Raw genomic sequence first — 21,293 nt, 5'->3', positions numbered from 1 at the left:
GGCGGACGCCTGATTCCTCAGTAAGGGGGCTCGCCTGACGTGCCTAGGGGAAAGGCCGCACGCGGGTGGATGGTGGCTGCGGAGCCCGCCGTTGCCCAGGAATCCCGGGCTTTGCTGCGGACGCGCCTGGGCTGCGTGGAAATCAGAGCCCGAGAGCCTCTCGCCCGAGTCTCAGTTTCCTCAGCTGGGCAATGGGATTGAGTGCAGCACCGCCCCCAAGCGGGTCGTGTGTAAGAGCCAAACCCTCGCGAGAACTATGGCGGCGGCTCGAGAAGTGGGGCCGAACGAGGGGCCCGGGAACTTCATTTCCCAAAATACTCCGCGGGACTCCATCTCCCAGAGCGCCCCGCGAGTGCCCCGAGGGCAGGGACTCCGTTTCCCAGAGCACCCCGCGCCGCCCGGCGCTTACCGGACCCGGACGCTGTGGCCGGTTCGCTGCGCTGGGTGGCGGGCCTCGCCCGGCCGGCTTCCCGGCGGCGCGATGGACAGCCCCGAGGTCACCTTCACGCTGGCCTACCTGGTGTTCGCCGTGTGCTTCGTGTTCACCCCCACCGAGTTCCACTCGGCCGGGCTCACGGTGCAGAACCTGCTGTCGGGCTGGCTGGGCAGCGAGGACGCCGCCTTCGTGCCGTACCACCTGCGCCGCACGGCCGCCACGCTGCTGTGCCACTCGCTGCTGCCCCTCGGTGAGCCCGGGGCCGAGCTCCGGAACCCGGAGCGGGAGGGACGGGGGCGGGCGGAGCGCCCGTGTGCTCGGGGAAGTGCTGCCCTTGCAGGTACCCGGCGGAGAGGCGGGCTCAGAACCCTGGGGAAGGGGGTGCTCTGCTCACTAGGACAGGTGGTGAGCTGGCTCTTCGGGGACAGGTCCCTCGAGGCGGGATATGAGTTAACTGGTGCCGCTAGGGGTGGCCTGTCCCAGTCCTTGGAAGGTGGGTGCGGGAAAGGCTGGCAGAGAGGGTGACGGCAGTCGAGTGTCATTTCCGCCTCCAGGGAATCTTCCTGACCCAGGGATCGAACCCGTATCTCCTGCATTGGCAGGCTGGATCTTTGCCACTTAACACTAGGGAAGCCCCACCCCCACCCCAGCCTTTTGTAAAAATATAATTTTATTCATGGCTATGTTGGGTCTTCATTGTTGCGCAAGGTCTTTCTCTAGTTGTGGAGGGTGGGAGATACTCTGTTGCAGGCCCTAGAGCAGCAGATTTCAGTAGTTGTGGCACAGGGGCTTAGTTGCTCCGCAGCTGTGCAATCTTCCTGGACCAGAAATCAAACCCATGTCTTCTGCATTGGCAGGCAGGTTCTTACCTACTGCACCACCTGGGAAGTCCTAGAGAAGCCCTTATGAAACTTCAGAGGAGTGTTATTTATTGCCACATGAGTCACTTATTATGTATCAGTTTGGTCAGTAGCATTTATTACTATTTTTGCAACTTCAAACCTTTCTTGTAGGTCATTGTCTACTTTATTAATTTTGACATGCAAATTGGCCCCCATCTGGCCGCCAGGGGCCTGGAGCTGGCCCCTGTGTCCCTGTGACCCGCTCTTGTCAGTCTTTGTTTACTGTCTATTACACGACGTCCCAGTTCTGGGATGGGCCATACTCTGGTCTGCCTCCTCAGAGTAGGTGGGATCCAGAGGCTGAGATCCAGTCCCAGGACGGCCTGTGGGCAACTCTGCATTGGGTGACACCAGATCCTTGTGCATATCTTTGCTTTTCTAGGATTTGCTCCTTTTATTTCCTCTACTCGTAAGTGGTTTGTACAAAACTAAAGTAGTGAGATGAGAATGTTTTCTGCTCACTGGACAAGGACTCAGTTGAGTCAGCTATGGAGCTGGGCAAGGCCCACCTGCCCTTGGGTACCATGGCCTTGCCCTGGGAGCTGACCATGGCAGAGGGCCAGACCCAAGGCTGGGGATTAAAGGAAGAGGCCTCCCCCAACTCCACCAAGGGACAGAGACAGCACTGTGGACATGACCTGGGCAAGCTGGCAGCCTGGCAGTCCCAACCTCTGCTGAAGCTTGCCCTGTCCCTTTTAGGCTACTATGTGGGCATGTGCTTCGCAGCCTCAGAAAAGCAGCTCTACTACCCCAGCCAGGCCCCGGAGACCTGGCGGGCCTTCCTCCTGCTAGCGTTGATGCTGCCCGCCATCGCCTGCACCCTGATCTACTACTGGTCGCGGGACCTGTGGGCCCGCCACCCCCTAGCCCGCACCCTGGCCCTCTATGCCCTCCCACGGTCGGGCTGGCGGGCCGTCGCTTCCTCTGTGAACACGGAGTTCCGGCGGATTGACAAGTTTGCCACGGGGGTGCCAGGTGCTCGTGTGATCGTGACGGACACGTGGGTGATGAAGGTGACCACGTACCGCGTGCACGTGGCCCAGCAGCAGGACGTGCACCTGACCGTGACGGAGTCCCAGCAGCACGACCTCTCCCCAGACTCGAACCTGCCTGTGCAGCTCCTCACCATCCGCGTGGCCAGCGCCAACCCTGCCGTGCAGGCCTTTGACATCCGGTAGGCGGGCCTGCGCCTGGGGTCGCCAGGGTGGCTGCGCCCTTGGTCTGCTCTTTGTGTTGCTCTAGGGGGCGGGGTGGGTGGTCCCTCCAGAGTGCCCCTCCCTCAGGTATTCTGCGTTCCCCGTTCTTCCCAGCCTGCCCTGAGCTGTCTTCCTGGCATCTCAGGAGGAGCACACTGTGGGTGTTTGGGGGCCACGGAGACTCGGTAGCTCCCTCAACCCTGAGCCTGGGCCGGGGCCGAGGTGCTCCTGTCTAGTTCAGGCTGCAGTGGGCCTGCCCGCCCCTCCTGGACCCGTCTTGGGCCTGAACCTGCTGAGGGCCAGGCCCTCTCCCGTGGCTGCAGTTCTCCCACCCTCCGTGCCCCTCCCCACGTCCCAAGGAGAGGCCTGTGGGCAGCCCTGGGCCAGTGGGCTCTGGCCCCACGGCCGTCTCTAGTGGTCCCCGCCCAGCAGCACCCACCTCTACAGGCTGAACTCCACGGAGTATGGCGAGCTGTGTGAGAAGCTCCGGGCGCCCATCCGCAGTGCAGCCAACGTGGTCATCCACCAGAGCCTGGGCGACCTCTTCCTGGAGACCTTCGCCTCCCTGGTGGAGGTCAACCCGGCCTACTCGGTCCCCAGCAGCCAGGTAGGGGGCTGGGCAGGGGAGGTGGTTCCCACAGCTGGGCCGCCATGGACCGCCTCTCCTGGGGTGGGGCAGGACCCCCATCCCCAGGGCGGCCCGACCGGGCTTCCGTGACCACCTGGCCTGCCTGCAGGACCTGGAGGCGTGCATCGGCTGCATGCAGACTCGGGCCAGCGTGAAGCTGGTGAAGACCTGCCAGGAGGCTGCCGAGGGCGAGTGCCAGCAGTGCTACTGCCGCCCCATGTGGTGTCTCACCTGCATGGGCAAGTGGTTCGCCAGCCGCCAGGACCCGCAGCGCCCCGACACCTGGCTGGCCAGCCGCGTGCCCTGCCCCACCTGCCGTGCGCGCTTCTGCATCCTGGACGTGTGCGCTGTGCACTGAGCCCCCTGGAGGGACTCTGCGGCCGCCTCCAGGGGCAGACGGGCCTCTGGGCCCTCCTCCGTGCTACTGTGGGCAGCTCTTCCGGTGCAGAGACTCATTGGTGCCCCGAGGCTGCAGAAGGGCCGGCTGTGGTTTCAGCAGAACCTTTCAACTGAAGTTCTGTCCCTGGCAGTGGGCTGGTCCTCAGCACCTCTGCCTCCTTCACTCTCTGTTCTTCCGATTAGGGGTCAGTGCTGGGCACGCAGCACATGGTGTCGGGTCCATCTCCAGAGCATTCTGCGGCCCCTGAGCTGTGTTCTGGGCAACCCCTTGGTCTGCCCCAGGTGACCCTAACCTAGCCACTTGCCTTAAATGTATGGGACACAAAAGTCTTAACTGCGCCTCAGTTACATGACAGACCTGGTTTTGTCTAAGACTGCAGTCTGTCATGCTTCCGTCCCCAGGCTGGCCGCTGGCCCTGTGGCATGGATGCCCTCCACTCCCCATGAGGCCACTCTGAGGACCTGGTGCAGAGCCTGTCGGTGGAGGGCATGAGCGTTGCCCAGGGTCTCCTGGTGACCGCGGCCAGCCAAGGGCGCCTCGGGCTCTCCATCAGGGCTGGGGGTGCTGGCTGCTCTCACCGCTGGCTCTCCATCAGGGGCTGGGGTGCTGGCTGTTCTCACCCGCCTTTCCCGTAACCGAGCGCATGTGGGGCTGCCCACCCTTTCGAGGGGCCTGTGACCACGTGCCTTCTGGTGCTCCCGCAAGTCCAGGGAATGGGCTGTCTCAGACTCCTGGTTGCACAGCAACATCTTGCATCCAGACAGCAAGATTGTGGGGACCCAGCATGAGGCTCCCCACAGGCCCACCCACTTCAGAAGGGAAGTGCCCAGCAGTCAAGGCAATGACAGCCATCTTCCCAATTCTTGGTGGTGAGGTGGGGGGCAGGGAGGAAAGTGCTGGGCTCCTGGGTACAGCTCTGAATGTGGCTGTTGGCGGGGCCCCAAGCCTCCTACCTTGGTCCTTCTAAGCAGGTTAGATGGAATCAGCTGGCTCAACTCAGCCAAGGCTACACCAAGTCCAGGGATTTGGAAGTGAGCAAGCCCAGATTTGTGGTCCTCTGGGGGCACCCACAGGGGACAGCCATCAGAAGGGCAGCCAGGAGCCATTCCTGGCCTTAGCCTGGAATTGCAAACCCTGGCAAGGGAGAGCCAGGCCTGGGGTTGTCTTTTCTACAAGAGACGGTTACTTAGTTTTTTAAAGATACATCTATTGTAGCAAAGTGATATGCTATTGAATAAAATGTTACTATGAAGTTATCAATACTTTGTTTTTCCTGACAGACAATTGGGTCGAGGCCATCTTAGAAGTGGCCTCTTTAATGTGCACGTTTTTTTCAGAATAAAGGGAGGCAGACTCTTCAGGAATCTTCCCCTGATATTCTAGCTGGGGTCTCAAAAAGCTCACTTCAGGGAACCTTTGTGGATGGGTCCTGGGGGTGGGGGTGGGGTCAGCATACATGTGCTCCAGTTGCCGGGGCCCACGTGAGGGACACTGGTGATCCAAGGTGGAGAGCCCTGCTTGCTGCTGTGTCCCATGCGGAGCCTGGTGGCGCAGCAGCGTGGCTGGGGAAGCTCCTCAACAGCACAAGCTCCTTGCTCCCTTATGCTGCTGCTGGACCCTGAACATGTTTATAAAGTACACGCAACCCACTGAAAGCCAGTGGACTGGAATTTTTTATTATCTTAGAGATACTTGATTTTTTTTTCACTATAGTCCTTCTCTGATAATTTAGTCACTAAGTCCTGTCTGACTCTGTGACCTCATGTGTTACCGAGTCCAGGCTCGCTCTGCTCACTGCAAGGCAGGCCAGGGAACTGGAGACGAGATGCTGGGGCGAGGAGTGCTTTATTCTGAGAGCCGGCTGACCGAGAAGATGGCAGACTGTCTCAAAAGAGCCATGTCATTGGGGTCTGGATGCCAGATTCTTCCATAGGTGAGAGATGGGGGAGGTGAGGGAACAGTAAAAAGGCCATTAATCTTGCAAATATTTCCTAAAATTGCAAACCTTGGGCAGGGTATATGTTAATTTCTTCCTGCCATCTACAGGTGGACAGGGTTCTGAACAAAAAGCACTTGGAGTCAGGCAGAGAAGCAGGATTCTCTGAGGTAGGGTTTATGTATGAGTTCCAGCATGGAGTCGGAATTGGCTTTTCCCTAAAACATGTGGACTGTAGCCTGCCAGGCTCCTCTGCCCATGGGATTTCCCAGGCAAGAGTACTGGAGTGGGTTGCCATTTCCTTCTCCAAGAGGTCTTCCCGACCCTGGGATTGAACCCAAGTCTCTTCTTTATTTGCACACAAGCATCACCACGTAATGCATGGAGATTGGCCCAGGGCCCGGCCCAGTGGGGGGAGGGAAGGGAAGGGGTGTGTGTGTGTGTGTGTGTGTGTGTGTGTGTGTGTGAAGAACATGATGCAGGCTCACAGGTTGTGTGTGTGTGTGAAGAACGTGACATAGGCCCACAGGTTTGTGTGTGTGTGTGAAGAACGTGACAGGCTCACGGGTTGTGTGTGTGTGTGTGAACAACGTGACATAGGCCCACAGGTTGTGTGTGTGTGTGTGTGTGTGTGTGTGAAGCACGTAACGTCGGCTTACAGGTTGTGTGTGTGTGTGAACAACGTGACATAGGCTCACGGGTTGTGTGTGTGTGTGAACAACGTGACATAGGCTCAGGGGTCTGGGGATCAGACGCCGGCAGCGAGTCGGGGCGCGCAGCCTCCTAACCCTAACTAACCCGAGGCTGCCTCCCCTTCCGGGTTCCGGGTTCCCGCCAGCGCGGACATTGTCCCTGCCGTGCCGGCCAATCGGAGAGCGCTCCAAACCTGCGTGTCGCCGGCCTCCGAATCTCCCGCCAATGCCCCTACCCCGCCCGCGAAGGCGCGGCCAATCAGCATCGAGCGGCCCGGCGGCCCGGCCGCCTCCATGGCGGAGGGGACAACCTTTTCTGAGGGCCTCGCCTCAGTCTTCCCGGCGGAGCCCCTTCGCCGCCCGGATGGCAATGCGCGGGGCAGCGGTTTCACGGCAGCCGCCCCGGCCGGGGCAGCCGGCGCGGCGCGCGCTGCCGAGGGGCTCCCCCTGGGCCCCTGCCCGATGGTCTCGCCCGGCGCGGCGCGCGCTGCCGAGGGGCTCCCCCTGGGCCCCGGCCCGATGGTCTCGCCCGGCGCGGCGCGCGCGGGAGCCCGGGGGCGGGGCGGCGCCCGATAAATGCGGTTGGGGGCGGGGCGCGCGCGTCAGTCAGCGCCGCGCCGGGAGGTGCTCACGTCTGCGTTTCGCGCCGCCGGACCCCAGGACTAGCTCGCCGCGTCGCCATGGCCTACAGGCCGCGAAGCCCCGCCGGGTACGAGAACCGTCGCGACAACGACGCCAGGTGAGGTTGGGCCGCGCGCCGCGTGCTCCCCGGCGGGCGCGCGGCGGGCGGGGTCCGGACGGGGGTCCCGGGCGGGAGTCCCAGGCCACCTCGCTCTGACGCGGTCTCTCGTCGCCAGCCCTCCGCCCCCCGCGCGTTGGAGCCTCGGACGCAAGCGCACGGCCGACGGGAGGCGCCGGAAGCCCGAAGACGCCGAGGGCCTCGCAAGGCCGCCCGGCGGTCACAGACCCGACAGGTGGGCCCCTTGCGGCGGCTCAGGGGGCCGGGGCGGAGGTTCCCCGCAGTTGGCTGGCTGGCTGACTGACGGGGGGTTGCCAGAGGGTCACCAACAGCGCTCAGCTAGTCGGGGCGCCCCTGGGTCACCAACCCTTACTAGTCCTAGCCCCTGTGCGTCACAGCAGGACTGGGAGGTGCCTGAGGATCCGAGGAGGTGTCTCAGTGACGGGTGTCAACAAAAACTGGGCTCAGTCTCAGTCAGCGAGCCCTGCTAGGTTCCAGGGATGGCATTGGCCGCCACAAACTTCATAGAACGTTCCGACACGCCGAGTCAGGCTCACCCGTGAAAGAGTCAGGAAAGTTGGGTGTTGTAGTAGTCACAGAAGGTGGGCGCCAGGATGCAAACCAAGAAGAAAGCTCCAGGACCCTCTTTGCACCCTGATGCTCCTGAGGCGCTTCCCCTCTGAGGAGCCTTGGTCGTACTTTTGCAGTTTGCAGTTTACTTGAGTATTTTGTAGGCTGGGCAGCGTGTTGGGGAGGTCAAGATACCTTGCCAACCATGGTTTATTTTTCGTTCTGCTTGTACTCTGACACGGGTGGGTCAGCAAGTCAGACAAGGTATTTCAGGGAGACGGGAGTGGCTGCAGAGTACACGCAGGGGGTGTCCGGTGGTGAACGCCGGCATGCTCTTCAGGTCCGTGGTCTGGGAAGGCTTCTGTCAGGATGAGATGGGAGGTGGTCCCTTGAGGATCCACACACCAGGCCTCTCAGGGGACGCATTTAGCTGGTATGAGGACTGGCTAGAGGAGGACAAAGGGTGGGGGACAGCTGCCAAGTCAGGTGAAAGGGGTGGTGAAGACCGAGCAGTGGAGATGGTCTAAGGAGTGTGTCGCTCAGGGTAGACTTCTAAGGCAGGACTCTCAAAACTTGCTGATGGGTTAAGGGGCTGGTGCAGGGAGGAGTCAAAGACGACTCTAGCTTTCAGACCTGGAGACCTTGGTCTCTTATGAAACCTTGTTACCAAGATGAAGAGGATGGTGTAGACCAGACCTGGTGTGGGGAAGGAGTCAGTGATTAGACTTGAAGTTTTTCAGATGAGTAAGGAAAAGACTGAGAAAGCAGCATCTAACAGTCTGGGTGGGGAGGCACAAATGTGAGTTATCGGCATACATGTGACTTCTAAAGATTAGCGATTGCTTGGGGAAAGAGGTGAGAGGAGGAGAGGTTCTAACAGCCCTGGGGCTAGATGTGAGGAATAGGTTATTGTTCAGTTGCTAAGTGGAGTGGAGTTCAGCTCTTTGTGACCCCGTGGACTGCGGCACTCCAGGCTGCCCTGTCCTTCACCGTCTCCTGGAGTTTGCTCAAACTCATGTCCATTGAGTCGGTGATGCCATCCAACCATCTCATCCTCTGTCACCCCTTTCTCCTCCTGCCTTCTGTCTTTCCCAGTGTCGGAGTCTTTTCCAATGAGTTGGCTCTTCACATCAGGTGGCTAAAGTATTGGAGCTTCAGCATCAGTCCTTGAAATGAATGTTCAGGTTTGATTTCCTTGCTGCCCAAGGGACTCTCAAGAGTCTTCTCCAGCACAATTTGAAAGCATCAGTTCTTTGGTGCTCACCCTTCTTTATGGTTCAACTCACATCCGTGCATGATTACTGGAAAAACCACAGCTTTGACTATATGGACCTTTGTTGGCAAAGTGATGTCTCTGATTTTTAATACAGTGTCTAGGTTTGTCATAGCTTTCCTTCCCAGGAGCAAGTGTCTGTTAATTTATGGCTGCAGTCACTATCCCCAGTGATTTTGGAGCCCAAGAAAATAAAGTCTGTCACTGTTCCATTGTTTCCCCATTTCGTTCCATTTATTTGCCATAAAGTGATGGGACCAGATGCCATGATCTTAGTTTTTTGAATGTTGAGTTTCAAGCCAACTTTTTCACTCTCCTCTTTAATCCTCTTCAAGAGGCTCTTGAGTTCCTCTTCACTTTCTGCCATTTAAGTGGTATTATTTGCATATCTGAGGTTATTGATATTTCTCCTGGCAGTTGATTCCAGCTTGTGATTCATCCAGCCCGGCATTTTGCATGATGCATATAAATTAAATAAGGTGATGATACACAGCTTTATTGTACTCCTTTCCCAATTTGGAACCAGTCTGTTGTTCCATCTCCAGTTCTAACTTGCTTCTTGACCTGCATACAGGTTTCTCAGGAGGCAGGTAAGGTGGTCTGGTATTCCCATCTGTTAAGAATTTTCCACACAGTCAAAGGCTTTCAGGTAGTCAGTGAAGCAGATGTTTTTCTGGAATTGCGTACATCTGGAAGTTCTTGATTCGCATACTTTTTAGGCTTAGCTTGAAGGATTTGAGCATTACCTCGCCAGCATGTGAAGTGAGCACAATTGTACAGTACTTTGAACATTCTTTGGCATTATCACAAAGCTATCTTTGAGATCAAGCTTTGACCCCTCCAGTGATCTCCCTTTTAACTGAAGACAAAATGTTAAATCCTTAGCTGCTTAATTGCTTTAGAATTCCTCTGTATCCTGGGATTCCGCCTGTGGCTCACAGCCACACAGGCCTCCTTACTCTGACTGGACAGCAATGGTCCTGTCCTCGGTGCATTGCCCCTGCCATTTGTTCTGTGTGCTTTTATTCCCGCAGTCTCCTGTGGTGGCAGTGGAAAATGCATGCAGGTTCTTGGAGAGTGGAGCCATCCACATCTCCATGGGTGCAAGAACTGATCCCTTTGGAGGGACGTTAGCTCAGTGTGTAAATAAAGCTTTATCTTCTATTTGAGCACTTTCCCCACAAGTACTCTCATCCCAAGGTGGGGTGAGGCGGTGAATGTAATTTGCCTAATCTAAAACATGAGTTTCAGTTCCACAAAAGGTAGTTTCTGTCGAGCTACCAAAGTATGAGATGGAGTAAAAGGGCATTGTTGTTCAGTTGCCAAGTTGTGTCTGACTCTGCATCCCCATGGACTGCAGCACGCCAGGCTTCCCTGTCCTTCATTATCTCCCTGAGTTTGCTCAAACTCATGTCCATTGAGTCAGTGATGTCAACCAACCATCTCATCCTCTGTTGCCCCCTTTTCTTGCCCTCAATCTGTCCCAGCATCAGAGTCTTTTCCAGTGAGTCGGCTCTTCACATCAAGTGGCTGCAGTGTTAGAGCTTCAGCATTACTTTCCAGTGTATATTCAAGGTTGATTTCCTTTAGGATTGATGGTTTGATCTCCTTGCTGTCCAAAGGACTCTCAAGAGTCTTTCCAGCATCTTTTAAAAGTTGAGGCACCTGTCATGGCTGGGAATGCAGACCTGGACCTCTTGACACACTATTGAGAGTGTTGATGTCTAACTCTGGGCACACTTCCATTTGATTTTCCTCTGTGTCTGCGATACAATCTTGAGTAATTTTAACTTGTTCATTAATTTGGTTTCAGACCTTGCCAACCATATTTATACTGTAGAAATTTGTTTTTAGGATTTGAGTTTTTCTGGTTGGGGTAACTAAGGGAAAAAATGATAATTACGTAAGGGGATTATTCTTTGGTTATTGCTGTTGCATTTTCAAAGCATGCCATTGAGTTTTCAGCTAGGATATATAAAATTGCTTATTGTTGCAGTTGAAGTTAGTTTCTCTTTTTGATGTACCAGTAGTGACCAATAGAAAGTTGAGGAAGAAAGATAAAAATGTGAGTTTACATCTTATCTATATATAAATAACAGACATACCAACAATTCTAGCTGCCAGAATTCTTGGCATCAAGCCCCATGCTTTCAAATTGCCTGAACTTGACTGAAGATTTCCTTGAGTTCTAGATAGAACTGAGCTCCTAGATTAAATTTATCCAGTTCTAGGGGTGCCTTCATCAGTAGACTAAGCCCTGATGTTGTAAGAGCTCTGAAGGATATTTTTATTCCCCACATTTTAATTATGCTGTTATATGTTCTGAACTGTTAATTGCATGCATCTAGAAGTAAATAGTAGCCACATTTATTAGGTGTTGGTCACTCTGCTTAGCACTGACAATGTATTAGCTGAAATCCTTCTTTAAAATCCTTTTAAAAAAACAAAACTTTTTTACAGAAAAAGTTGTATTAGATAAGTGCAGTTCTTGGTGCCGACGATACCTGTTGACTTGGTCTGCCTGCCCCCCCTGGACTGTGTCCTCGTGATCTAGCCGACAGAGGCACACGGGGGTGCATGGCTGTTTAACAAACAGGCCAGAGAGGCTTGGAGCGAGTTGCTGGAACTCGGTGAGCTAGGGAGTTAATGGAGCTGATTGCTCTGAGCCCATTTTCTTGGCACTCTCCAAACAACCTCAGAACATTTCCTGATGTATGATTGGAAAGGAAGCCGAAAGTTGTGTCATGGTTCAAATGTGCCTTTTCGTTGTTTTGCAGCTTTACCACTCCCGAAGGCCCTAAGCCCCGTTCTAGATGTTCAGACTGGGCAAGTGCAGTGGAAGAAGATGAAATGAGGACTAGAGTTAACAAAGAAATTGCAAGGTATATATTTTAGACCACTTTGAAGTGTTTTTTGTGGTGTTCTACCATGTATATGAAATTTGAGGCACATCCTAGAGTGGTGGTGGGCCCCCAACCAGCCACATCCTAGCTCCTGGGAACTTGTGAGAAATGTAGGTTTTCAGGCCCCACCCCAGGCCTGCTGGATGGGAAACTGGATGGGGTCCAGCCACATCTTAAGCCCTTCAGATGCGCCTGCCCACTGACGTTTGCGGCCCAGTGTCTTGGGGCTGTCCTGGGGTGGCTGTAGGTGGGCAGTGGCTGGCTGGGCTGCAGACAGCTATGGCCATGGGCTCTGACCTGCCGCACTGGCTGTTCCCATTCCCCTGGGAAGTGTGCTCTTGACTGACACCTGCCTCAGGTAACAGCTCGGAAGTGCCGGAGTGCAGGGAAGTCCCTGACTTGGGGTCTGTGAACCCTTCGTAGGCCTCCCCAAAGTTGTGTGTGTTCAAGTTCAATTCCAAGCTACTTCCTCTTCCTCAGCTCCTTACAGTTCAGAAGATGATGTCATTCTTCACCCCTGCTTATCCCAGGATTACATTCTCCCTGGTGTTTTGGGGCCTTTCTTCCATTTGATAGTTGCCATCCAATCCAGTGAATGAGCCTTGAGTTAAAAATGCTGTGGCTTGAAATTAATTGAAGTATATTGAGCCAAGAGTCTGTTGGTTCTTACTTCGGATGAGAAGATCTGTCCTCACTGTCAGCAGGGAAGCAAGGCCAGACTGGTTCCTCTGCGTCTGCAGTGGTCAGTGGTGTTTAGAGCTGCCGCCATTGGAAAGGGCGTGGGCACATGTTAGGGTTGGTTATGGCCACTTAAGGGATCACTTAATTTCTTTCAGACATTAACACGTATGTGGGCAGATAATCTGCCTGGGTAGAAGAGTGAACTCAGAGTTGACAGGCTCCAGTATTTTGAATGAGTTGTGTTTATATAGATCTTGATTTTTCTCAGCTGTGAAAAGTTAGGCTGTTTGACTTGGTCTGTGTAGTTTTTGTGTTTGCTCACAAGGTTAATAACAACTCTGATTGTGTCCTTGTGGTTTTTTTTCTTTTGACTGCACTTGGCATGCAGAATCCTGGTTCCCTGAGCAGGGATTGAGCCCATGCTGCCCACACCGGCAGTGCCGAGCCCTGACCACTGGACTGCACTCCCAGTGCTGTGTGTCCGACCCCCACGGTCGCACCCCGCTGGGGACTGTCTCCAGTGGCTGTTTGATGCAGGGAGACCCTGTCTGTCTTGACCCTCCTGTTGTTGGACTCTTCTTTGTTCCTCTCTGGAAGTTGTCCTGCCCTTGTGCTGTTTTGGGCCACTCTGGCTCACACCCTTTCTGATGGAAAGCTGCTGCTTTTGAGCAGACCTGGTGATGGGGCTTTTGATGGTGGTGGTCTGCCTTACTTCCCAGCAGGAGAGGAGGGGTGAGCAGTGCGCTTGCTGTACGTCAGGGCAGCTGGCTCACACTACACACCAACAGTCTGAAAACTGGAAAATGGGCTTTAGTTATACCTGAAAGTGAAAGTGAAGTCACTCAGTCATGTCCAACTCTTTGTGACCCTATGGGCTGTAGCCCACCCGCCTCCTCCGTCCGTGGGATTTTCCAGACAAGAATACTGGAGTGGGTTGCCATTTTCTCCAGGGGATCTTCCCAACCCAGGGATTGAACTCTGGCCTCCCGCATTGCAGGCAGACTCTTTACCCTCTGAGCCACCAGGAAATCCATTGGTCATACCTGAAAGGGTTCCAGAAAGAATGAGATCCCACAGAAAACGATTGCAGGGACTAGTGTTTCAGTTCTCATGGGTTGGCTCTAGATACACAGAAGGAGACTGATTCATTGTCTCCTGGTGTCCAGACTTCACTGGGATCCACCAGCAAGTCACTTGGGGCAGGATGAGGCACCACAGTACGTGACGTCTTTTGGACCTTAGTGTGAACTTCTAGTTAGAGGCAGTTTCCAGGTTAGACTGTGCTGTGTTTTTTGGTTGGTGACATACCTTTGCAAAGTTGGGTGTTGGTTGTTGCAGTGCTGGAAAGCTCCCTGTGACATCCACAAGGAACGAGGTTGGGGGTGGGAAGGTGTGCAGTTTTCCCAAGGTGAGTGGTGCCCAACAGGCATGTGTCTCATTAATGACTGGTTGTGGTATTAAAAATACAGACTTCATTTCAGCTCACGTTTAGTTTTTCATGGAGGTTTCAGTGTTAAGAGAGATGTAAATTTCTATGGTCTCACTACTTAACTGGCAGCAGTAGTTTTTCAGAACTGGTTGCTTTAAGCATCTTGTATGGTCTTGGCACGTAGCCTTTATCTTCTCACCAGAGAATGGTGATTGAGGGAGGTCAAAAATAAAAGAAGCCACCTTACTGTGACCATTACTTAATCCACTTACCAGACCACACCCTCAGAGAGGCTTTGTAGCTCTAAAAGCATTGTGTTGATTTCTGTACCTTTGTAATAACAGCAACATTTGTTTACTTTGCTCTCAGATATAAAAGGAAACTCCTCATAAATGACTTTGGAAGAGAGAGAAAGTCATCATCAGGAAGGTAAGTGCTATGTAATCATTTCTTTTCTAATTAATAACCCTGTGACTTACTCATGAAAAATAAGGTGAACATGTGAACGTGAAGTGCTGACTCTCACTCGTATTCACTATTTTTTCTGTTCTTCGCTGATTTGAAATACGTACCCTGTACTCAATTCCCATGTATTCAGAGGTTCTAGGCTGTTCCGGAGCTGACGCAGTCTGGAAATCCTCTGCCATTGTGTTTAAACATTCTCGTATGTGATGATCTTATTTGTGAGGTTTGCTGTGTCACTTTCATCTTGTTTAGTTCGGATTCGAAGGAGTCTGTGTCCGCATTGCCAGCCGACTTGGAGACGGATGAAAGTGTCCTGATGCGGAGACAGAAGCAGATCAACTACGGGAAGAACACCATCGCCTACGACCGCTACATTAAAGAAGTCCCCAGGTAGTCCTGCACCACCAGCGTGGGCTGGCCAGGTCACCTGGGTAGGTGGTGAATCTGATTCTGGGTGTAGTTCACCTGCCAAGAGCTGTATTACTAATGACCTTCAGGCACTTACATAAAGGAGAATATGTTGGTGACTGCGAAACCAAGGACACGAAGACAAGTAACGTTGTCATGATTTAGAATGTTAGGTAACGTTTCTCAGGAATCATAGCTATCTTATAAATGTGAGACTATTAAGGTACATGATGGGGAAAGTTAAGTTCAGGTTACAGATTGTAAAGCTTTTACTAGAGAAGAGCATGAGCCTTACCCAGTTTATGTAAGCAGCATGCTTCCCACTTCCCGCACAGGGGTACAAAGGGAGCTTTACTGAGTATGGCAGCTGCTGGACTGAACGCAGGTGTCCTTTACTGGAGTGTGGATTGCGAGGGAAGAGCAGTCAGCGAGGTAGCGCTGTTCAGCTCGTGTTCACACGTGGGTCTAGGTGTGCACCAGGATCATCCCTCTCTCCCTGTAGGCACCTTCGACAGCCCGGTGTTCATCCCAAAACCCCCAACAAATTCAAGAAGTACAGTCGGCGGTCGTGGGACCAGCAGATCAGACTCTGGAAGGTGGCTCTGCATTTTTGGGATCCCCCAGCTGAAGAAGGGTGTGATTTGCAGGAAATGTACGTCTTTGTTGGAGTCCTGCGCTCCGTGTCAGCGACGGGGGCAGTGGCTCTGTCGTCCTGTGTCGTGTCTGGTTTCTCTGTGCTAGTGTCGGAAGCCGCTGTGTGGGCTCCGGGCAGGGCTGGAGGGAGGGATGTGCTTCCTGGGTTGGACTTACTGTTTGTAGCTGCGACAAGCTGATCTTGGTAGAGGTACATGGGGTTTTGTTTGTTTTTTAAGATAAAACATTTTGAAAAGCTTGAGTAATTTATGTTGAGCTAGGCAGCTCAGTGGTATGGAATCTGCTTGCCAACGCAAGAGACTTGATCCCTGGGTTGGGAAGATTCCTTGGAAAAGGAAATGGCAACCCACTTCAGTATTGCCTGGGAAATCCCATGGACAGAGGAGCCTGGCGGGCTACAGTCCGTGGGGTCACAAAGAGTTGAACAGACGTAGGGACTAAACAGCAGCAAGTGTGCATACCGTGTAGTTGATTCACTTTGCTGTATGATAGAAACTAACACAAGCTCATAAAGCAACTAGACTCCAGTAAGAATGGGGGCTGCCCATTGGCTCGGTGGCAGAGAGTCCTCCTGCCAGTGTAGTGGATGCAGGTTCACTCCCTGGGGCGGGAAGACCCCCTGGAGAAGGAACCGGCAACCTACTCCAGTATTCTTGCCTGGAGAACCCCATGGACAGAGGAGCATAGTGTTTCAGTACACAGGGTTGCCAAAGGGTCAGATATGACTTAGTGACTGAACAGCAATGTAAAAGGAAAAGGTTTTCTTTTCTTTTTTTTTTTTTGCCTATGGAAGGTTTTTATTTTTTTAAACTCTGTCCAGTGGAAAAGGTCTCTGGTTGAGCTTCTGCCATGTGGTCTGGATGCCGGCTGGGCGGGGAGGTGGAGGCTGGTCTGTGGTTCTCTCCTTGGTTCCCTCGTCGGAACCTATCCCTCCCTCAGAGACACAGTTGTCCAATGTCTGAGTTTCTGCTCTGAGCCGGGGACATTTATTAGAAGCTGTCTGGTTTCAAATGATGTCTAACCCGCGTCTTGATGAAGTTGGTCTCACCTTCACAGACACACCCTGGTTTCTTTCCAGCTGTCTCTAGTGTCCTGTTCTCTCTCTGAGCAGGAAATTGGGAAAATGAGTGATGATGTGTAGTTTGGCTTGTCAGTGTCTGTCCCCCCAAACTGGGCTTTTCTGTCGTCACTTCTACTTAGAGGGATGCTTGTGGGTGTGTATGAATAGTTGGCCACGTGCAGGAGTGGGCAGCGTGTTGTGTGCTCTTGAGTGTGGTGGACATTGTGCCTGTGGTGGCTGCTGCAGCTTTCCTCTGTGAGGGCCTGGGCGGGGGGCGGGGAGGATAGGGGGGCGTCCCCTCCTCAGGGCGGAGGAGGTGCTGGGGGTGCGCGCACGGCCGCCTGGCACTGGCAGTGTCGGCCTCACAGAACCAGCCTGGCGTGCTCAGCTGTATCACGTGCCTCCTGGTTCCCTCACGTGGTGACTGACGCTTGTGTTCACTGCACAGACATCCTGTGGACCTCGGGGAGATGGAGACCGAGTCCGCAGAAAGCAGCTCGGAGTCCCAGACGAGCTCTCAGGACAACTTCGTGAGTGACTTTCCCTGGGTGTATCTCAGCACAGTGTTTCACATTGATTGTTTATAACATATGCCCCTTTATAAACTGAAGTTTAAGCTGAAATTTGATTCTGATGCTTAGAAGAAGGGGTTCTTAACTCGTTCTCTGACTTTACTGAAATGTCAGATTTGATGGATCCTTATTTTAGATTTTGGGTTTGGTCTGACTAATCAATATCACCATTTTCATTTAAAAGTAAAAGGTCTTTTTTGGTTCTAGTGTTAGATACAGGCTTTGTCATTAGTGTTAATTTTAGGCTATATGGTTTGTGTTGGTGAATTGCTGCTATAGGGTCACTGGCTAGTTGTCATAAGTGGAGAGATGCTTTGGGCCTAGGGGTTTCCCCCATTTGCCAATTTTTAAAAAGTACATGTCTACATGTCTTGGGGTAGGGAAAAAAAAGAACTTGGAAGATGAAAAGCAGTGTGCAGAATCATTCATCTCTAATTCTGTGGTTACTGATTGGGTGCGAGTTCTTCCAGGCTTCTCTGCATGTGTGCAAGCCACACACACAACAGCACTTCACAGCAAAGGGTGCCTTTGTTATCACAGGGGCTTCCCCAGAGGCTCAGTGGTGAAGAGTCTGCCTGCAGTGCAGGAGACTGCAATGCAAGTTCCATCCCTGGGCTGGGAAGATCCCTTGGAGGAGGAAATGGCAACCCACTCTAGTATTCTTGCCTGGGAAATCCCATGGACAGAGGAGCCTGGCGGGCCGCAGTCTGTCGGGTCTCAAAAAGTCAGACATGACTGAAGTGACTGAGCTCTCACTTGTTATTATGAAGGAGAGTGCTCCGGTACTTAATGTATAAATATCCTGCCCACTAAGTGGAAAAACAGGTTAAAAACTAGAAGAAGTAAATGTTTTTTTTAAAAAAACTCAGGCTTTATATAAGACCAGCCTGTACTGTGAACAGCCGAGGAGCAGGTAAAATCAAAGTGCACAGCTGCCCTTCCCTGCCTGCCACCTGTCACCCTGGTAAACGGGCACCCGTCGCGGGGGCCACCTGCACGCCATGTGCTCCCTGCGGCTGTGCGAGGCGTTAGAAGGAACACAAACGCCAACATAGAAGGATGACAGACTCATAAGGAGCACAGCTACGCAAGTGCTTTTCGAGGACTAGTAGCCTGGAAAATTGTCAAATGAAGACAGGATGTTTAACCACAGGAGGGTCCCAGTTTAGTGGATATTCAGATGCAGGCAGGACTACAGAGAAACCCATGCCGGACGATCTCAGCAAGGGATGTCCTTGATCTGGACTAAGAGTGACCCTTGTCCCAGCTCAGCAGACGGATTCGGATCGTGCACTTGTGATCAGACGAGTTGGGAGGGGCGGCCATGCAGATAGAGGCAGGGGTCCTCGTGGGGGTCCCAGGGCCTCCAGGGAGATGACACGGAGGTGGAGGATGTGGGAGGTGAGGGAGCAGGCTGAGTGGGAGCAAGAGAGCCCGCAGGTCCCCTTCGGGAGCGGGAGCCGGGGGGAGAGCTGCTCAGCTGAGCACCAGAGACGCCTGCAGCGCCACTGCCGTGCACAACAGGCCACCTTGCTGGAAGGCCGCTGCCTCGCTTCCTGTTTGTCCCAGTAAGACCCTTTTCACAGGTCTTTTTCTCTCTTTTCGTCTGGAGTTTAATCAAGGATTACATGTTTAATAGCCACGTCTCTTTAATTCCCTGTAGTTTAGAGTAGTCTTCCTGCTTTCCCCCACAAGACGGACTTCTTAGAGGGGTTCAGACTCCTCTGTGGGGGGTTGTCATGTTGTCCCCTTACGATTAGATTCAGGTTGAACACCTTGGCCCCTGTTTTGGGGTGCAGCGAGGCTGCGTCAGCCCAGGGCCACAGCTGAGGGGGACCCTCCCTGTCTGGTTTCGGGTGCTCAGCAGTGGTTCTGAGCTGCAGCGTCGCGGCGCGGCTTGTCCACATCGCGGCTCCCATTGCCTCCAGCGGCTGCGGCTCAGAGGCCTTAAAGGGTCGCTCGGTTTCTCGTGGGGTAGGGTTGGGGGCAGGAATTTGAGAGGTCAGCTAACGTTTGACATAATCTGCAAATGTTAATTAACTAACTTCTGGATTCTCTCCCGGGAGTTTCCTGCATTCCTGGGGAGTCTGAGTCCCCAGAGGCTGAGCAGCCCTGCTCAGGGCCCTCCAGCAGCAAGTCTGGTGCCCAAGGGGCTGCTGAGACTGTGCTTCTGTCTTCCAGGACATGTTCTGCGGCACCCCCACCAAAGTCAGGCACGTGGACCGCCAGGTGGAGGATGAGTTTGATTTGGAGGCCTGTTTAACCGAGCCCCTGAGAGACTTCTCGGCCATGAGCTAACCGGCGCCACCTGGAGGCCGACTGCCCGGCGTACATCCTCGTTTGTAACTGGAAGTTCCTGTTAATAGCTTGCTCTCTCGTGAAGTGTTGTTCTCACCCCATTTTCTTAAGAAATGTTAATTTTATGTATAGGGAGGGAGTGTGCTTTGCATGTTTTAAATTGTAAATGGAACTAAATTCGAGGAAAATTTAATTTGAAGCAGTCTTGCAACAACCTTAATTGCTTAGTCTCCAGCATCCTTGACGTTAACCTGGGAAGTGTGCTGTAACTGGTTTTCCACAGGTATTGTAGATGTTAAATTGCTGCTCATCAGATGGCTGGTTTGGGTTTAACTGTGTTCTTGGGACCAGTCTAGCATCGACTTTCTTTACTGGTATATGACTGAGTGTTCTCATAATCGGCTCCTTTACTATCTCTGTGGAAAGCGTTAGGTTTCTGGCTGTTTGTCTGTAAATCAAGATGCGATTTTTCCTCATACAGAGCACTGAATAGTCAAAGATACTAAATTGAGCTGATAAGTTAATGGATTTTATGTAAGTCATACAGTCTTAACTTGGTACTTGTAAATAGCACTAAGCGGGCCTTCTACCTGTAATACTCCAAAAGTTAAGGCAGCAGGAGGGTTAGGAAGAATTTTTTTTATAATCAGTTAATTCACTTTGTAAAATGGCTGTAAATGATAACGTGTACAGATTTTCTGTTCGTATATTCAGTTGTAAACTTCTTAAGACCGTTATGTTTCTATTGCTTTTGTATGGAATGACATTGCAAAAATAAAAAGAACCTTCTTTAGCTGACTTACTGTGTTGCCAGACAGACTGGCTGCTGGCTGGTGCCTGTGCCGGGAGGGGCCACGTCGGCGTCGTCCTGGGCGTGTGCACGGGGCGGGTGGACACGGAGGCGGGGAGTGACCTCCTCGGAGTCGGTTTGCAGCTCTGTCCTGGGGTCCTGGTCATGCGGAAGCCGGGTCCAGACCTTGGGTGTGGAGCCAGCCACGTCCTGTGTGCACCTCTCTCGGCCGCGGTCTTCCTGAAGGGAGTGTGTACCCAGTGGGCACTAGGAGGCCAGGGCCTTGGCTTGCCGCTTGGTCGGCAGCTGGGGACCAGGGCTGTACAGTCCACCCCGCAGCCTGAGGGGCTGCCCGCCCACAGTGCGTCCCCACAGCCTGCAGCTCTGCCCGCAGCTGTGGCCACCTCCTTGGAAGTGACACTGAGCTCCCTTTAAGCAAGGGGTGGGCTCTCACCACTGTGTTCAAAGTGCTTTGCCGGGGGCAGAAGCCCTTCCTGGTCCCTTCACGTGTGCGGACCTTGCACTGTCCAGCAGCCTCATGGACGGGGGGACACAGACGGGCACTCTAAGCCTGCGCTCAGGTACTTGGGGACAGAGTGAATGTGGCATCAGGTCACAGGGCAGGAGGGCAGCGAGGCAGGGCGGAGGTTGGGAGGCGCCTGAGTGCCCTGTGAGCCAGATGTGCTGCAGGAGCCAGAAGCACTGGCCCCAGGGTGCAGCTGGCACAGAGGTCCTGAGGTGGGAGTGCAGTGACCAGACTGTCCGCGCTCACGAGGGGCTCGGCCAGGGGCGCGGGCGGGAGCCTGAGAGATGGGCTGTGGGGGAAGGATGGGGGTGCCTCAGCGACTGGGAGGGGCGGGGGGCACTGGGAACCGAAGCGAAGTGGACCCTTGCTGTGCGGTGACCGCTGGCAGCCCTGTGCACACGGGGGGGAAACGCTGACCGATGGGCTGGATGGGGTTTGTAGGCAGAGCCGCGGAGGTGCCTCTGCTTCCCTGGCTCCTGGGGGGCTGGGGGACTGTCCAGCTGGGGGCGGGCCAGAGATGGGGGAGCTTGGTCCTTAGTGAAGCAGAGCAGGCTGTCAGGTGCTCCGCAGGACCGTGGAGGTCGAGAGCCTTCCCATCTGAGACGTGTAGGACCCTGTCCCCTAGGAGCCCATGGTAGAGAGGCCTTATTCCGAGGAGCCCTCCTGGGGTCCCCCAGACAGGAGTGGTTGCAGCAGTGACCCCAGGCTCAGCCCATCACATGGGGTGTGTGTGTG

The 21,293-nt window shown here is 53.8% G+C and overlaps 2 protein-coding genes across 6 annotated transcripts; both read left to right on the top strand.

The window, feature by feature from the left end:
• The first annotated feature begins 391 nt into the window (after nucleotides 1-391).
• Nucleotides 392-4,822, top strand: TMEM129 (transmembrane protein 129, E3 ubiquitin ligase). Of its 3 annotated transcripts, none has more exons than XM_081578687.1 (4): nucleotides 392-686; nucleotides 2,314-2,512; nucleotides 2,982-3,141; nucleotides 3,272-4,822. In XM_081578687.1, exons 1-4 carry the CDS (start codon nucleotides 482-484, stop codon nucleotides 3,518-3,520), a joined length of 813 nt encoding a protein of 270 aa, XP_081434813.1. In that variant the 5' UTR covers nucleotides 392-481; the 3' UTR covers nucleotides 3,521-4,822. The 3 variants fall into 3 exon arrangements, with proteins under 3 accessions (XP_081434813.1, XP_081434794.1, XP_081434804.1); XM_081578668.1 differs by having other exon boundaries at nucleotides 2,038-2,512; XM_081578678.1 differs by having other exon boundaries at nucleotides 1,721-2,512.
• A 1,967-nt stretch (nucleotides 4,823-6,789) lies between these two features.
• SLBP (stem-loop histone mRNA binding protein) lies at nucleotides 6,790-20,040 on the top strand. Of its 3 annotated transcripts, XM_081578569.1 has the most exons (8): nucleotides 6,790-6,929; nucleotides 7,048-7,164; nucleotides 11,550-11,654; nucleotides 14,155-14,214; nucleotides 14,503-14,640; nucleotides 15,161-15,310; nucleotides 16,821-16,902; nucleotides 19,126-20,040. In XM_081578569.1, exons 1-8 carry the CDS (start codon nucleotides 6,871-6,873, stop codon nucleotides 19,240-19,242), a joined length of 828 nt encoding a protein of 275 aa, XP_081434695.1. In that variant the 5' UTR covers nucleotides 6,790-6,870; the 3' UTR covers nucleotides 19,243-20,040. The 3 variants fall into 3 exon arrangements, with proteins under 3 accessions (XP_081434695.1, XP_081434715.1, XP_081434706.1); XM_081578589.1 differs by lacking the exon at nucleotides 7,048-7,164; XM_081578580.1 differs by lacking the exon at nucleotides 11,550-11,654.
• Nucleotides 20,041-21,293: the final 1,253 nt, after the last annotated feature.

This window comes from Giraffa tippelskirchi, chromosome 1 (genome assembly GCF_054371585.1).
Source record: "Giraffa tippelskirchi isolate mGirTip1 chromosome 1, T2T-mGirTip1v1.2.pri, whole genome shotgun sequence".
Taxonomy (NCBI): Eukaryota; Metazoa; Chordata; class Mammalia; order Artiodactyla; family Giraffidae; genus Giraffa; species Giraffa tippelskirchi.
The sequence above is the reverse complement of the archived record's forward strand: the minus strand, read 5'-3'. Positions and strand labels throughout refer to the sequence as shown.

Coding starts and splice junctions, on each gene's coding strand:
- TMEM129 (XM_081578678.1), top strand. CDS start 1,827: ATGGAGCTGGGCAAGGCCCACCTGCCCTTGGGTACCATGGCCTTGCCC. Junction 2,513..2,981: donor GTGCAGGCCTTTGACATCCG/GTAGGCGGGCCT, acceptor CCACCTCTACAG/GCTGAACTCCACGGAGTATG. Junction 3,142..3,271: donor ACTCGGTCCCCAGCAGCCAG/GTAGGGGGCTGG, acceptor GCCTGCCTGCAG/GACCTGGAGGCGTGCATCGG.
- SLBP (XM_081578569.1), top strand. CDS start 6,871: ATGGCCTACAGGCCGCGAAGCCCCGCCGGGTACGAGAACCGTCGCGAC. Junction 6,930..7,047: donor CGTCGCGACAACGACGCCAG/GTGAGGTTGGGC, acceptor TCTCGTCGCCAG/CCCTCCGCCCCCCGCGCGTT. Junction 14,641..15,160: donor TACATTAAAGAAGTCCCCAG/GTAGTCCTGCAC, acceptor CTCTCCCTGTAG/GCACCTTCGACAGCCCGGTG.